Raw genomic sequence first — 16,854 nt, 5'->3', positions numbered from 1 at the left:
TTTTATATATAAATATAATTATATATAATCATCTGATTATTTGTGAGATATACGATGAATACAGTATATTAAATGTTTCAATAAACAAATTTTACAATTTTTTTTTCTTTTTATGTGAATTTTTAACATCAGAAATCAGTTTTTTCGTTTATCTCTGGCAATCTTATTTACGTTATCGTACGAGCGAAGTTTTTAATTTAATACTGCTTTTCGAGGTAAGTTGTATTTATTTTTAGCAATAAAGTGTAAGTTGTTGAACAACGCGCTCTCAACGCTCATTGGTGGAAAATCCAATATGGAAGGTCGCTTGTTCCAAGCCTCCTGATTGGCTGATCGGTTTGGTGGCTGAAGAGCCCACCTTATGTATTTTTTACACTATGACTCTTACTCAAATGTCGAAGTATCAATTTCAATATCTTTTCGATAAAAAAAATGTGAAGCTTACGTTCATAGTAGTTATCGTAATCATTGTGTCAGACAACTCATAGTGGTTGAAAAACTCAATAATGTATGATCAATAGTGCGTTGAGTCCTAAAAAATACTGCAAGTCTGCAATTTTATCTCGCCATGAGCTCTACTGTCACTCTTTTTTACCCTCTTCAACGACTTGTACACAACGAGTAAGCCATACTAATCGCGGGTGATTTAAATCAAACTGACGTTAACTTAATACCGATTTAATTTGTTTTAAACAAAAAAATGGGCACTTTATTCATAATCAAACAAAGTTCGACTGTAATTGATTATGTTTTTTTTAAATGCCTGGCAAGGCTTGATTTTTTTATGGAGTATCTTCCTTTTATACTTAGGTATCTGTAAAAACTTTTTTAAGTTATACTCTATAGGCGCATTATGCGTTACTGTAAGTCATCGATTTCAGACTGCAGGTGACCTTGAGAAAATGTGTAACAGAAGTGGATTTTGCTTGTTACTCTTCCTTCGTCCCGGTTCCTTCACTATATCACCCAACGCAATATCCATACCCCACCATACGACGCCGACGCCACGCCACCACAGTACCCATTTTTAATTTATAGAATTTTATTTTATTTCATTTTCTTCACGTAGTGTCTATTCGCACCGTAAATCCACGTAACTACGTGGATATAGTAGATACGCATGCGCGGTGGGCAACTCTACTGTCCGGTACTTACAGGGCCCAAGTTTATTTTCTTTTCCGAGCGAGCGAAGCGAGCGAGGCGCATGCATATACGTGGATATAAGGTGCAAACAGACACAGCGTTTTCTTTAACCAATAAATAAAAAAATAAAAAAAGTACTTTTCATGAGTCTTAAATTCACGATCTCCTGCACAATATAGCTGAGACTTGTACCCACTCTGCTATGAGCTATGAGCGATCTGAATTTAGGAAATTCGATTACTTTTGTTACGCTGTGGTTCGTAACTTATTTTTAATGTACATTTTCATTTACTGTTTATTAAATAATTTGGTTAAACTATTAAGTACATTAATAAATACATAATTTATTAATAAACTAATTTTTTCAGTCAAATTTTTTTTTCGAAAACTTAAAAATTAGTATGTGTGGTAGAGCAGTTTTTCTATGTACTAATGAAGATTCATCACTAATTTGTATTTTTTATGATAAATAAATAACTGTTCATACAATTTGTTTACATTTTTTGAAAATTTCAAAAATGAAAAAAAAAATTTTTTGTTCTGAATTAATACAATAATTGATTTTGATTGTGTTATATTCATTCACAATTTTTCCATTCGTTATTGAGCTGATTTTTTGACTCCAGGACATTCATCACATAGTTAGCGGGGGAAAAATTCGGAGAGATGAGACAAGCACTACGTGCACAAGCTGTAAAAGCGATCGCAGCAATACCTGTGCTAATATGTGAAACTAAACGATATGCTTGTCTTCTGCTAGCAGACTACTAAGCATTACTATCATCAGAAAGTTATGTGTTTATACATCGACAACCATTCTAAGGGTTAAATTTTTAATAAAATTATGAGTATGTACATATTTTACTCATGCATGTTCATTTTAAAAACGCAATGAAATACATCGTATACTGTGTATTTCTTAGAGTTTTTAGCTGGGGCCTGATCCTCTCAGCGCATCGTATGAACGTGTGTACATACTGTGTGAACACACCGGTATAGGGCTAACGAAGCTCTCTGATTGGTCAGAGAAGGTCTGCGTTGACTACATTGCAAACTAATAAAACGTATCACGTATCACACAGTATACACGGACTAGTGTTGAAGTAATACTCAACCGCTTATAGTGCTTGTAGTACAAATTTTGTCTTTAGTTATTCACATAGGATTGTACCACTTGAGACATTGTATTAATTCGTGGTATAATAAACACAGAACCTTTCGTGTATCCATCGAGGTGCTGTGATCCTAGAGGTATCAAGCACATATCTACGGAAGCGCCTATACGCCATCTGTATGCGATGTCGAAAGCACGCATCTTTTCACATAAAAGTTGCGTGGTTGCGAGCAAGCAAACTAGCATGCATGCACTGCAAGGTACTGCACTACGGAAGCGCCTATACGCCATCTGTTTGCGATGTCGAAAGCACGCATCTTTTCACATAAAAGTTGCGTGGTTGCGAGCAAGCAAACTAGCATGCATGCACTGCAAGGTACTTCACTGCATAAGCTGTAAAATCCAAAAACTGTAATTGTTAGTCATGGCAAGTTAAAAAATAATAAACTTGGACGTACTATAAGCGTTAAATAATACTTAGTCTATTTTAATAATTTAATACGAATATAAACATTAATTAAGTAACTTTAAGGTTTGTAAAAGTCATCATAATTGACTAAGAGGTTACATTTACAATCAAAATATCAGGTTTTTCTGCCTTTGCTGTCGTGTAATGAATAATTTAAAATTATTAAAAACAAAACAAAACAAAAATATTTTTAAATTTTACGGTTGGTGCAGTGCAGTACCTTGCCATGCATGCATGTTGTACTATAAAACTTGAAAACAATGTACTTGGTATTACTACAAACATTAAGCATACTGGGTTAAGTATTGAATTAAGTACCAATATGAACTTTATCAAAGTAAATGTAAGGTAAGTACACGTAGTGATACTGACTTTATACGTTACTTTTAATGAAAAGTAAGTAAAGACTATTGAAAAAAGCAAATGCAACATTTTATGTATAAACTTATTTTAGTACTTGACATTAATATGTATTTCTAATTTTATGTTCTCAAATGTTTTCTATTTTTTTAACGCCAAGTTTATTATTTGTACATATTTTACCAGAGTAAAAAGTTTGTCTTTTTTTATAGTTTAATAATTTTAAATTATTCATTACACGACAGCAAAGGCAGAAAAACCTGATATTTTGATTGTAAACATAACCTCTTAGTCAATTATGATGACTTTTACAAACCTTAAAGTTACTTCATTAATGTTTATATTCATATTAAATTATTAGAATAGACTAAGTATTATTTAACGTTTATAGTACGTCTAAGTTTATTATTTTTTAACTTGCCATGACTAACAATTACAGTTTTTGGATTTTACAGCTTATGCAGTGCAGTACCTTGCAGTGCATGCATGCTAGCTTGCTTGCTCGCAACCACGCAACTTTTATGTAAAAAGATGCGTGCTTTCGACATCGCATACAGATAGCGTATAGGCGCTTCCGTACATATCGCGAATATTGCCTTCTACTGTGCCCGACCAATAGTTCTCGTTTTTCCCTCGGTGGCGCTGCTTCAAAATTGTGCACGTAGCGAATAACAACGCTGGCAATGATTTTTCTCATATAAATGTACTTGCTTAGAAGATTTTACGCATATTTGACCCCCTCTTTCTTGTGTTATTAAATAAAAATATATTGTAGATCTATAATCTTTCATACAAACAGATATTGGGAGATTTCTACAAATCATATAATGCAATTTTACGTAATTTTTCCCTAAGGTTACATATTAAATTGTGATTTTTTAAAATTAAACATATAAAAAAGGGTACACTTAAACGACCTACAACTTTTTGTGGGTATTTTCAATGTTATTTCGAATATACGTTCGATGTTTAAATAATATCTGTCAAAATACCTATGTGTGATGAATGTCCCGAAGGGACATTTACTGGCATGTAATACTACCCTATTGAAGAAAGCGGTAAGTGGTACTACAGGATGGTTTTTCTTAACCTTTCAGATACATTATATTTTGGGTATGAAATATAGACTAGGAAAACGTTAAGTAGGAATTGAGCGTATGCGTGACAGATGTGAGCGTGACGTTAGAGATGTAGGTTAGCCTCCATGTTGTTTATGTTATATTGTACCGTAATATATTATTTATAACCATTCATTTATTAAATATTAAAAATTTAATTGGAACTACACCCAATTAACGTAGGTATACTCATTTCAACGATAATTGCACTACCTTCGTACACAATATCGTTTTATTTTTTATTGATAATGATAATTATATTGTCTGCCATATAATTTTATAGAAGTATAACTTCATATAGTGAGAGTATAACAAAAATATAAAACAATAAGTTAGATAAGAAAAAGCTAAATCATAGCGATTTTTGAGCACTTTTTGTCTCACAGAACGTTTGGGTTGCATCCTGGATGAAAATATTAAATACGAAAAAGTTGTATTTTTATATCATATCTACAACTTTGTCTTTCACAGAAAACCTCGAAAGTATCTCGAAACAACTTATACATCCGAAAAACCGTTTTTTGTTTCACTATGGATATACTTCTTGTGTACATGACGTCATAAAGACATATGTGTAAAACAGTCATTTTGATTTTTTACTATAACTCGAGTAAAAATAAATATTTTTTCTTGAAACTTTAAGGAATACTTAGTTTTGATATAATGCAGACAAGGTAAAATATTAAGGGAATTTTGTGAAACTTTTTTTACTTTATTTCAGGTACTATACCTTTTTAAATTTTTATTTGTAAGAAAAAAGAAAAAATACGTGTCAATTATTTTTCAAAACTATACAAGACGGACCAAATAGAATTTTTCATGCAAAATCCTAATTATTTAAGTAGTTAGCTGAATAAAATTGTCCTTTAACTAGTTTTTCGTTTGATCCCTCTTTGGGTATGAATAATAGAGAGCGAGAAATAGAACGAATAATACGTGGTCGATTAATTTACAATTAGTGTTCGATGATGGTTAAGAGATGGACGTATATAAATAATATACAATGGCTAGATAGCTTATTATTTTACATTTTTCAAATTGGAAGGAAATTTTTAAAAAAGGACGACATATTACATACCTGCCTCTACTTTCAGCTCAAATTACATAAACATAACTATCTTTGCATTTATTTCAATTTCATTGTTTGATAAATGAAATGATGTTTAAATTATACTAAATTGAAAAACTATTATAATCGTGATAATAATGTCATACGTTTAACATTGAAATTTTTCTATTTTTTAATGGTTACGTAAAAATAGGTCAGTTTAGATTATACACTCGTATATTCCAGAAACTCTGAAATGTGAGATATGAAATTTTTGCTAATTGTTTTTAGTTTTTATTTTTATGTAATATACCTATATTAAAAACGTTGCATGATATTGTTTTGAAAAGTTTTTTTTGCAAAATTAAATTTCTTGCCTTGTGATTCTAAATTTAATGGGAATCTAAAAAAGTCATGAGAAAAAAGAAATTTGTTTTTAAATAAAATATTTAAAAGAAAACTTGACCTCGTTGATAAAAAATTACGCAATTCGAATCCTATCCTAAAAAAAAGAATCATTACGAATAAAGCCCTTTATTCGTTGAATGACTAGTTCAAGCTGAAGTCATGTGGTTATGATTTCAAAGACGTTCACGGTTAATACTAAATGTATTTAAAATTTTAATTTCATCGATCCATCCTCTGGACAAAAAATAAAATTTAAAGTATCAATGATAAACATACTATAATGCAAGGGTTAAGTATGTTACGCAGTATTTTTTTAGCAAAATAAAAATAGACGTACTACAATATGGAAAAAATTTAATAATTGGTCAATACTATTCATAAATTATAAAACTACTTCTCGAAATGTACATCGTTAAAAAATATTTTTAATGAGTTTTCGAAGCGCACCCAATATGACTAGTGGTAGCAGAAAAAAAAATAAAAAATTTATTGAGAGGCACTTGAAGAAAATCGAACGTAAATCCTGTGATACAATAAAGCCTTAAAGTTCTGAATAACATGGGATTAATTTTTTCTCGTATGTATTCATATTGTTTTAAAGTACACGACGAACTTTTTCCTAAAGCGATTCATTACGAACTGCTCCTGCAATCTCATGGTCCGTGAACGTTGATGCTAAAATTTTCATTTTAATGGTTCAAGCGATTATGTACCAGATAAAAGAGATAAATGGTACTGCAAAGCATTTTTACCCCAGAAAAATTCTAGTTCAGCCTTAAAATATTCATGTATATTTTTAATTCAACCTTGCCTCTTTGCGCTCCCACGTGACTTGATATTCAAGTCTGGTTCATCTGTTAAAATTTAAACTCAAATTTCTAACCTTTCTTTAAAGCATTTTTATGTATTATCGTTTGATAGAATTGGATTTTTATAAATCCAGTAATGACAAGTTATTTGTATGAAAAAAAAAGTTATTTAAATTTATTTGTTTAAAAAAATCTCGCGATACTAATAATTCCTATAGGTTAATATATTATGTAAACATGTCGAACGGAATAAAGAAATATCTGATACCACGATTTCATTCATATTCCACCGAGATAAAAGTAAAGGTACGTATATCGTTTATTTATTTATTTATTTCCGTAGCCTTTTTAATACTCTTTGCAACGTGCAACGACATCCCACTACAGGCTCAGTGTTTACAGTCATTAAATTTGGAGAAACCTCCCTTTTGGATTTGCGCGTCGCTCAACCCATGGTCTTTCTTTTTCCCGTTTTTCCGCAAAGCTCGCTAAGTCAACAACAGGGAGCCCCCATCACTTGCTCAAGGCCTATTTATATTAGCAGCTCGCAATGACACACTTACAGCTTCTCGAAATAGTTCACATCACCCTTTTGCCGTCCCTCGAGAGAGTCGAGAGCTACAGCGATGCTAAGTAAGCACAGCTTCTTCAGAGATGGCAATTAAGAAAAAAAAAAAAAAAAAAAAAAAGAAATCTTCATGACATTGATTTGACACATTTTGCGTGTATAACGCACTTTTAACATGCGGTTGACGTGTATGATTGAATTACTGTGATTGAATTGTGCGTACTCAATGTACGTAAAACAAGACAAATTGCCGTCAGGGAGAATCATCATCATCGTTATCAGTGATGGGACGAATGACGTACAAGTGTACAGACATGGACCCATACCTGAGCGATCTCGGACTCCCCCATGTGGTCATCGGCGACTGTGTACATGATCATCTCGTCAGCCGGTCCGTCAGATCTCTCTCCTCCCTCCTGGTCAATAAAAGTCTAAGCTCGTTTTTCGTTCTGTCAGATACAGCGAGGACGAAGGCAACACTTGGACCACCAGGTGTGACTGTAACAACAACGGCAACAGCGAAGCTGGTAACAGTGTCAAACTAACGAGGCGTAGGAGGAGCTTTATACTGTTGCTGAGGCGCCGCTCGCTCCTACTGGTATTCAGCAACAATGCTGGTCCAGAAGAAGCTCGGAGCTGGCACTGTTGCTGGAGTTGTCGCGCCCGACTCATGTAGCGACTGATACTATCTTCGGGACTCTGCTGTCGCTGGACAGGAGCGACTTGACACACATACACTCACGGACTACACAGCAATGATAGGAGAATCCACGATGTGTCCCTTGATTTGTCTTTAATAGTATTGTTATGAATATATTTACGGGGGGATGAGGAAGGAAATCCAGCAAACACCTCGCGTGCTACAATAACAGGGTAAATCCGTAGGCTGTAGGGCCGCCGGCCAACGAGACGGTAAAACTGCCCAGACACAGCAGGCCACCGTAGAGGCGCCTATTAGCAGAAGCAGCCATGTTCACGACGCGGTCACGACTAGCCTGGGCTGATGGGTAGGGTAGGTGCCGCGCTGTAGGTGCGTGTGCTCGCGTATTTGCCAAGCAGACACTCCGCACAGCTTCGCAGTGTGTATCTGGGGGTGGTATAGGTGCAGCCCCTATCCTTACAGGCCTGAACGACGGGGGATGAAAAGAAGAAGAGAGATAGAGTAATGGAAAAAAAGCTGAGTCGCGATCGGCACTTGCGCACTCGCGCTCTCCTATTTTGCTGATGCAGCTCGCTTGAGTGTCATGGTGCGTGCAGCCTGTATACACGTAAATGTGGCTCTGTGCTAGAGAACCAGTTGAGAAATTCTACGAAAACATAATTTCTACCCCACGTGTTTGATGTACGATAAATTTGGATAGCTTGATGACTAGTACATCGTGCTACTTAGGCTGTAATCTGAAGCGATTTACTATTTGCATCTCTTACTAGTTCCTTACTGCATCCAGTAAAAGATTCTCTGATCAATGAACTAAATGACATGGAGTTCTTAAAAAAAATGGTGGAAAATTTTTTAAACATGCTTTGTAATCCTTTGTGAATAGAGTAGTACTGTCGATGCGTCGATACGGAGAGAGTCAAAAATGAGTGTAGACTCACTTTATCTCTTTTACAAGGGTGGTCGAGTATACGTATATACGTGCATTATAGTATATGCTAGCTGAAAAGCATCGATTTCAAAGCAATATCAGCTATCAGCCCTGACAAGCACCAAATCAATATTTTTGGAAGTGCAAAATATTCCTGAGATATGCAATTTTTACTCCATCGATTTTTTATCTAAATCTTGTACATGATTTTTTTTACACTACTAGACTGAGCTAAATCACCAATTGATCGAGCAAATGAAGTAGCCCAGAATTTTTTAGTTGTTTAAAATGTGCTACTGTATAGGAAAGTACAGTTTACCAATTTTTGAAGTTATACTTTTATAGGCACGTTATGCGCGAGGGTAAATCAACGATTTCAGAATTTGACATTGAGAAAAAGTGTGACGGAAGTGAATTATGCTTGATTCTCCCCCCTTCCCCTCGTTCCCCGTGACGTACTCCTAGATTCCTTTACACCACATGATGTCACATCACATCACCACGCCACACATTTTAAAGTGTATGAATTTTATTTTTTTTAACCAATTAAAAAAAAAAAAAAAACAATTTCTAAAGCGATTTTAACCCTCGACCCTCTGCACCCTAGTCGAGGCCCTTACCCACTGTGCTACGAACAGTCCCAATATAGAGAATTAAATTCCTGCATCTTATAGTGTAGTTCGTAACTTATTTTTTATGTAAATTTTTATTTAATATAAGTTAATTCGTTTGGTTTAATTATAAATTAAATTAATAAATAATTTACTTAATAAAATAATTTTTTTTTAAAACATTTTTTTAGAAAACTTGGAAATTAGTATATTTAAGCAGAGTACCTTTCCAATGTATTAGTAAATATTTATTTCTACACAATTAATTTGTTACTTTTACATTAAATAAATAATTGTTGATACAATTTTTCGTATTTTTTCAAAATTTTCAAAAATTAAAAAAAATTTTTTTGTTCTGTATGAATACAATCATTCATTGTCACTGTGTTTTATTCTTTTACAATTTTTTCATTCGTGATTAAAGTGATTTTTTGACTTAAGGACGTTCTTCACATAGTTAGTGGGGAAAAAGTTCAGAGAAGTCAGAGGAACGCTAATGTATGCAGTAAAGCTAGAAATTGTTTTTCTCATGTGGATGTACTCACATACATGCACTTACGCACACTTCATCCCCTCTTTCTAAATTGGGTTTCTCTGAAAGTAATCTTTTGTACCCAAAAAATTGGGAGATTCCTACAAATCATCTAAATGCCATTTAACGTGATTTTTCTATGAGGTTACATGTTAAATGACCACTTTTTTAAATGTATCATTTATAAAATAATGGTACAGTCAAACGAGCTGCAATTTTTGTGGATATTTTTTATGCTATTTCAATATACGTTTGACGTTTGAATAATATCTATCAAAAAAACCTATGTGTGATGAACATCCTGAAGGGACATTCACTGACATGTAATACTACCTTATTGAAGAAAGCGATACTACAGGATGGTTTTTCTTAATTTTCTATATACAATAATACTTTAGGTATTAAATATGGACTAGGAATACGTGTGGGATCGTATGTGATAGATATAAGCGTGACGTTACAGATGTAATCAGTGTAGGCAGTAGGAAGTTGTTCTGAAATCACCGGAAGATTCGATGAAAGCGCACAGTCTTGTACTGTTCAGCCTATATATTATTTTTATTGTATTGTGCCGTAATATATTATTTATAATCGTTCACTCATTAAATATTAATTAAAATCACACCTAATTGTATGTATACTCATTCCCACGATAATTGCACCACCTTTGTACACAGTATTGTTTTATAGAAGGTATTTTTATACTCAAAATTATATTTTGCCATATAATTTTATAGAAGTATAACTTGTGACCGACTAGCCTCTCGTATTTGAATTAATTAATTAATTTATTCTTAATAATGGGTGAAGCGATGTGTGATTGGTGGTCTTTATTATATCTTGTGTTTATAGGTAGAAATATTTTTTGTTCTCATTTTATGTTGATAGCTAACGCTGTGCTTGCTACTAATTGTGTTTTAAATAGGTGCACGCAGGGCGGAGAGCAGGTAGATCGCCGCGCGCAGTGCAATGCTTGCGGGGCTTCAATTCATGGCCCATCACCGCAAGTTACCAATCGGCGCATACTAGGAAATGGGTTTTGGCAGCGATTACCGCAAGCGATCCGACAGCACCATCCAGGTGATCCAGGCACGGCGAGCGCACGACGACAGGCATTCTTCCTATGGTACTGGCTTGGTCGAGACACTTGATCTTTCTGGTGCCAACGGGGAATCCACCATACATTCGTGTCGCGCTTCAATGCACCAAGGCACTTAGCTTCAATGCTTGATGTAGAGTAGCTTAAATGCACCGCTATAATTTGCTTCAATGCATCGCGTTGGTTATTATTTCAAACATATTATAATTTTGGCTTAAGCTCATATTGGTTATCGCTTAAGCGCTTACTTTTCCTTTCTTTGCTATTCGCTCACTTTTGTACGCCTTTATTTAAATATTACGTTTTGCTTGATGTAGTGATTTGTATGCATTATAGAAAGATATGTATTGTTAAGTTTGCTACATTAAAGCCTTGGTACTTAAACGAAATCCCGCCTCGCTTGTTTCTTTGAAATTGGCGTCTTTGCATGCAAGTATCATTTCAGCTTTCGTCGAACGTCTAGGGAAGCATCGGATGGCGGTGGAGCCCTCTCTCTCGCTTGTTCCAGTTCTGCAAAAAAGCCAAGGTCGTAAGTACGAGGACGAGAATCTCATATCATTCCGGGCCTCTTCGATCTATGGCTTAGCCACAGTGACGAGTGCCCGTTCCTCATCCTTTATCCTCCTTAATCATTCAGTGTTCCGGCCGAGGAGAAGGATATCCGCACAGTGTGTGCTAGTATTTTTTAAGTACGTAGACAATTCAAAATTACGACACCCATCACTTCATCACGCGCATGTAGAGACATTTTTCTCCCTCGTCATCTCGACTCTCCCTTCCAGGCAAAGTCCCACATTATTTTTTTTTTTTCGTTCTTAAAGAACATCGTGACGCGAAAGGGAACGTCACAAACTTCATACTTGGGTACCCAAGCACCCACTATCCACTGGTTTCATACACAATTTATCAAAGAGTTGTTTTTTTATTTGAAAAAATATTTTTCCTACCTCGGGCATTTTTTACAGGCTGGTGTGCCCTCGGTAGGAAAAATAGCATTCGCCACATAAGCGCCATAGCTCCGTGGCTACCTTACGTCCCTCGGGCCCTGCTTCGCAGGTCCCTTGGGCCGCAAAATAGCCTCGGAGACGATGGCACTTATCCGACGAAAACTACTATTTATATTCTTCGGCACATTTGAAATGTAATTGGGATGTGTATACCTCAACTCCACAGTTTTTGAGTAAAACAATTCCTGAAGATTTAAAAAAATGTGATTTTCCTACCCCGAGCGTTTTTAAGGAGCTGGTAGGAAAAGTTGGATTGACCACATAAGTGCGATCGCTCAGTCACCCCTCGGGCCGAAAAATAGCCCCAGAGACGATGGCACTTATCCGAAGAAAACTACCATTACTTACCATGGGTTCAAATGGCAACTGCCGCTTTGCGCCCTCTGGTCACACTTTGCGTTCTTGTCATCACTTTGAGTCCACGGGCAGAAAATTTTTTTGCACCCTCTGGGCACCACGTAATTTTCTGCCCTAGGGCTTAAAGTGATTTACTGGGCACAAAGCGTGCCCACGGGTGCAAAATTGCACATTTTTGCCCTTGGTAAGAAAGACATACGTGACTCGGGCACCAACATACAACAACCGCACCCTACGGGTGCTTATGTTTGTGCTTTATGCCCTAGTAACGTATTGTACCATTTTTCGATTTTTAGAGCTCTACAAGAGTACTAAATAAACAAAATTTCATATGTTACAACACACGATCATAAACTGTAAGCCTTCCTGTACAACTTGAATAAAAAAAGATATTGAAAAATTGAGTGCCCACTCGCATTAGTATGTACTTATAAATTTTCACAACACGTTGAACCACGAATCGTAAGTACGTACGTATAGATGTCAGTATAGTAATATGGGCGCACACGCTCAAATGCCTTATTAAACATAATAAACAATACAATAACCGAACATGCAATAAATAGAACGTTTATTACAAAAAAAAAAAAAAAAAAAAAAAAAAACAATTTTGCTACTTGATTTTCCGACATTTTCTTTTTTGGAGATTGTACAGAAAGGTTCATAGTTAATAATAGTATGTTGTTACAAATAGAAATGGGTTTATTTAGTATTCTCATGGAGCTCTAAAAATAAAAAATAGTAGTTTTCGTCGAATAAGTGCCATCGTCTCCGGGGCTATTTTGCGGCCCAAGGGACCTGCGAAGCAGGGCCCGAGGGACGTAAGGTAGCTACAGAGCGATGGCGCTTATGTGGCGAATGCTATTTTTCCTACTGAGGGCGCACCAGCCTCTCAAAAACGCCCGAACTAGGAAAAAATCGTTTTTTTTAAACTTTGGGAATTTTTACTCGAAAACTGTAGGGTTATGTATATTCATCTTAAAAGTTTTTTCTTTTAAATGTGCCAAGGAATATAAAAATATTTTTTTTTAAATTAAAAAAAGAACTTTGAGGAAATTGGTTCAAAACATTATTTAAACGATTTCTGACTACATTTCTGCCTGGCAAACTGGACTTTCCCGTACAGTAGTACATTTTGAACAAAATAGTACAATAAATTCTAGGCTCATTCATTTACCCGGTCGATTGCTGATTTTTCCCGGTTTATACGAGTTTTAATCTAAATAATAAGCCGTTTAAAGAAAAATAGGAGTGAGGAAGCCATAAAAAAACCTTGAATTCTCAAAATAAAAAAAGTTCAAGTAAAATAAAAAACAAAAAACTTTTGCGTCGTACATTTTGCAGTTCAAAATCCCACGTTCATTTTCGGTAGTCATTGTCATCAGCTTGGTCTGGTAAATTCAGCACTACGACGCATTTTTATATTCGTAAGGGGTGGGCTTACCAAACGGTGTGCCTAGGACTTCCACATAATAGGCTTTTTAGATAGAAGTAAGAACAAAATGTAAAAATAAAAATGCACATTGGATAAAAAGCAACAAACAATCCAAGAAAAAAAGGACTTGGCTATTCGATAATTGTAAGATTTAGATTAAACATAATATCAACTTAATTTATTAATACTGAAAAATAAAAATGATTTACTATTCGAATAATTGATTAAAAAATTTATTTTTTATTTTTTCGATTATTTGACTGGTTATGGTAAAGCTTGTTTAGCTTTTATATTTAAGATTGCTTCCTAATATAAGTTTAAACATTTACACAGTATAAAGAAAATTCGCAAAATATTTTGGTTCCGTGTCAACTCTCCATCTTTCAACGAGCCCTTGTGTAAAGAAAGCGTAAGTGCCCCATGAAACTTTCTGATTTTCATCCTGCAAAAAGAAATAGTCAGAAGAACTGTAGCAATAAACATCAATAATTCGAGAAGGTTTTGTAAAAGCTTTTGACGAACAAATTTGAGCCCATTAGAGGTAAAAATATCAAATAGGTTGATAGTTATGAGTGGCTGGAATTATAGTTTGAAACACGATGATTTTATCGACAAATGTACCGAAATTTTCTAGTAATTTCAACTTACAAGTGAACAACTCCTATTTTTGATCTTATAAATGTTTTTCATGAATAGACTAAGATTAGATATGATTTTTGAAATATAGGAGTCGTACTGAGCGAAAATATTTCAAAAGAATTTTAGTTTCCTGTAACTCGTGATTTTTCAGGGATTTTTCGATATACACACTGTATTGAGGGAGTTGCCGAGAAAAAGTATAGTGGTCGCAACGGTGTTGCGCCCATCGGCGAGGGTGCTGATAGATGGTGATGGTGTAGGGCGCAGCTTCTCCTCGTATAATACTATGTGTGACGTATAGATGAACACACATCCACCATTTCCTCTTTACTTTTTCTCTTTTTTCCCCTTTTCTCATCCACCTCCTTTCCCATCCGCCGTGGGTGTGCGAGCACACAAGTAATATGTGTCGTGGCTATGTGAGGTGACGATTATAGATGTGGGCGCACAGGGGAACGACGATGATTCTCTCTGCAATAGCAACAGTGATTACGCCGAGCAGGGACTGTAGGGCCTATAGGCTGACTGGGAAAACCACGTATACGTATACCTATACACTTATACGTGCGCAGAACAGATTTTAATATGCGGGTAGTTTCGTTTGTAAGTACTCTGCGTGTAAGTATGACGCTTTTTTTCTACCTGACTGCCTTCCTTTCATTGTGGGATCCTTTTTTTCCTTACAGCCCGACACGACGAAACGAGAGGGGCCATGATGTCCTCGTCTGAAGAGATCTATTCATCATTGAGCGGAGTGAAATCTTTCGTCCTTCTTCTCATTCACACTGTATGTGCATGTGCGCTCCATATAGGCACACCCTATGAAAACTTGTCTTTTAATAGCTACACGCTACAGACAACAGCTTTAACGGGCTCGTTTAGGGGTTTTTGTTTATCTTTTGTAAAACCCACCCTATTCAGCACTGAGTATTGTATCGGATGGTACGTGCACGACGTTTAATTAAATCATCAATATTCTTCCTTCGTTTTAACTGGCATTCTATTTGATAACAACATAATTTACTGTTGACGTATTATCGTTAACCCGATATCCGTTAAAGGCATGCACATTCACAATTGTAAGGATACGTGATTTTTTTGTACACGCAGAAAAGAATTACAGAAATTTTTACCGTAAAAGCAATGTAATCCTGTGATAATTTGTCATTACGTAAATTTTTACCGTAGAGGTTCATGAATTTTTACCGTAGTTTACAGTAATTTTTATGGTAACTGTAAAATTCAAATTTTTACTGTACGGCAACGGTAAAATTTCCCCTGAAAGTGCATATAACTATAGGCTGCAGGATCACGTGGGCTGTAGGGAAGGGCTGACCAGATGTCTACTGCAGTGGGCTATATACCTAACCCGTATGAGAGAACGAGATAGACGTAACATCTGTATTACCGAAATCAACGTATAAATTAAAGTAGGCGTATCTTTTATGAATGGATATAAGCGAAGGAGTACTGCATAATGTGTCCAACAATTCGTTAAGTACCAATTCTATTAATGCAAATATCCGCACAGGTCTACAATTTGTAGGTTAGTCCGCGCTTTAGCAGATAATTGATCAGGTGCTCGGCCTTCCCCTCCAGCCCATGTGACCCTGCAGCCTATAGCTATATATACTCTTTCAGGGAAAATTTTATCGTTGCCGTACAGTAAAAATTATAGTGAATTTGGAATAAATTTTACAGTTACCATAAAAACTACTGTCAACTACGGTAAAAATTCATAAACAGCTACGGTAAAAATTTACGTAATGACAAATTATCACAGGATTACCGTTGCTTTTACGGTAAAAATTCCTGTAGTTCTTTTCTGCGTGCATGTGTTAGTATTTTTATCGCATAATTGTATAGTTCAGACAGTAATCTGTTATGGGTCATCTTGTTATTAAACGTGCTTCTACTGCACTACGTATAAGACAGCAATTTTCGTTAAAATTATTTCATCTTATACAATAAACTGATAAATATGGTTACAAGTCATCACTTATACAAGTTTACATTTTTGCAGTTGTTGAAACCACAAAAATTTCAAAAAAATTTTGATCTACTGATTCCTTAAAGTAGCTTGGGCGATTTTTATCGGCTTGATCAAAACCTCTAAAATTCTGGAGTTATGTAAATAAAGTATGCCAAATCCGTTTGTGATAAAAAAACAGTGGGGTCAACGACTTAATATTTTTTACAAATTTCTACTGAAAATTCACCAATTCAACACCTACTCTTATGGACAGTGGTCACAAAATCGACTATATCTTCGGAAAACTTTGATTAACCTATAAAATTTAAAATATTTTTTGTGTATTTTTTTACAAAGAATCTATTAAATTCTTAAAAATATAAAGTCAACGACTTCACTTAAGAGAAAATCAGAAGAAAAGTATGAAATATTAATCTGGCTTGCCTCGCAACATCTCCCAATTATCACGATTATAATTTTTCGGTACTTTTCCGGCAATTTCTTGATCTTGTACTTCGGTTTTATCGAAATAACTATATTTATTGAAAAATTTACCGTCGAAAAGCGTTGATTTTT

The 16,854-nt window shown here is 35.0% G+C and overlaps 1 protein-coding gene across 2 annotated transcripts in view; it reads right to left on the bottom strand.

Annotated features, from left to right (window-relative positions):
• LOC106640182 (transmembrane protein 47) overlaps positions 1 to 16,854 on the bottom strand; it is a 74,184-nt gene that overhangs the window by 44,036 nt on the left and 13,294 nt on the right. Inside the window, exon 1 of one of the 2 annotated variants that reach the window (XM_014354125.2) lies at positions 7,364 to 8,009. The exons of the other annotated variant lie outside the window; for it this stretch is intronic. Coding sequence (XP_014209611.2) covers positions 7,364 to 7,417 — 54 coding nt within the window. The 5' untranslated portion in view covers positions 7,418 to 8,009. Of the gene's footprint in view, positions 1 to 7,363; positions 8,010 to 16,854 lie in introns of those variants that run through there. 2 annotated transcript variants of the gene reach the window in all.

Source organism: Copidosoma floridanum, unplaced genomic scaffold (genome assembly GCF_036245765.1).
Source record: "Copidosoma floridanum isolate Cflo_tuat_1 unplaced genomic scaffold, Cflo_Japanese_pri ptg000040l, whole genome shotgun sequence".
Taxonomy (NCBI): domain Eukaryota; kingdom Metazoa; phylum Arthropoda; class Insecta; order Hymenoptera; family Encyrtidae; genus Copidosoma; species Copidosoma floridanum.
The sequence above is the reverse complement of the archived record's forward strand: the minus strand, read 5'-3'. Positions and strand labels throughout refer to the sequence as shown.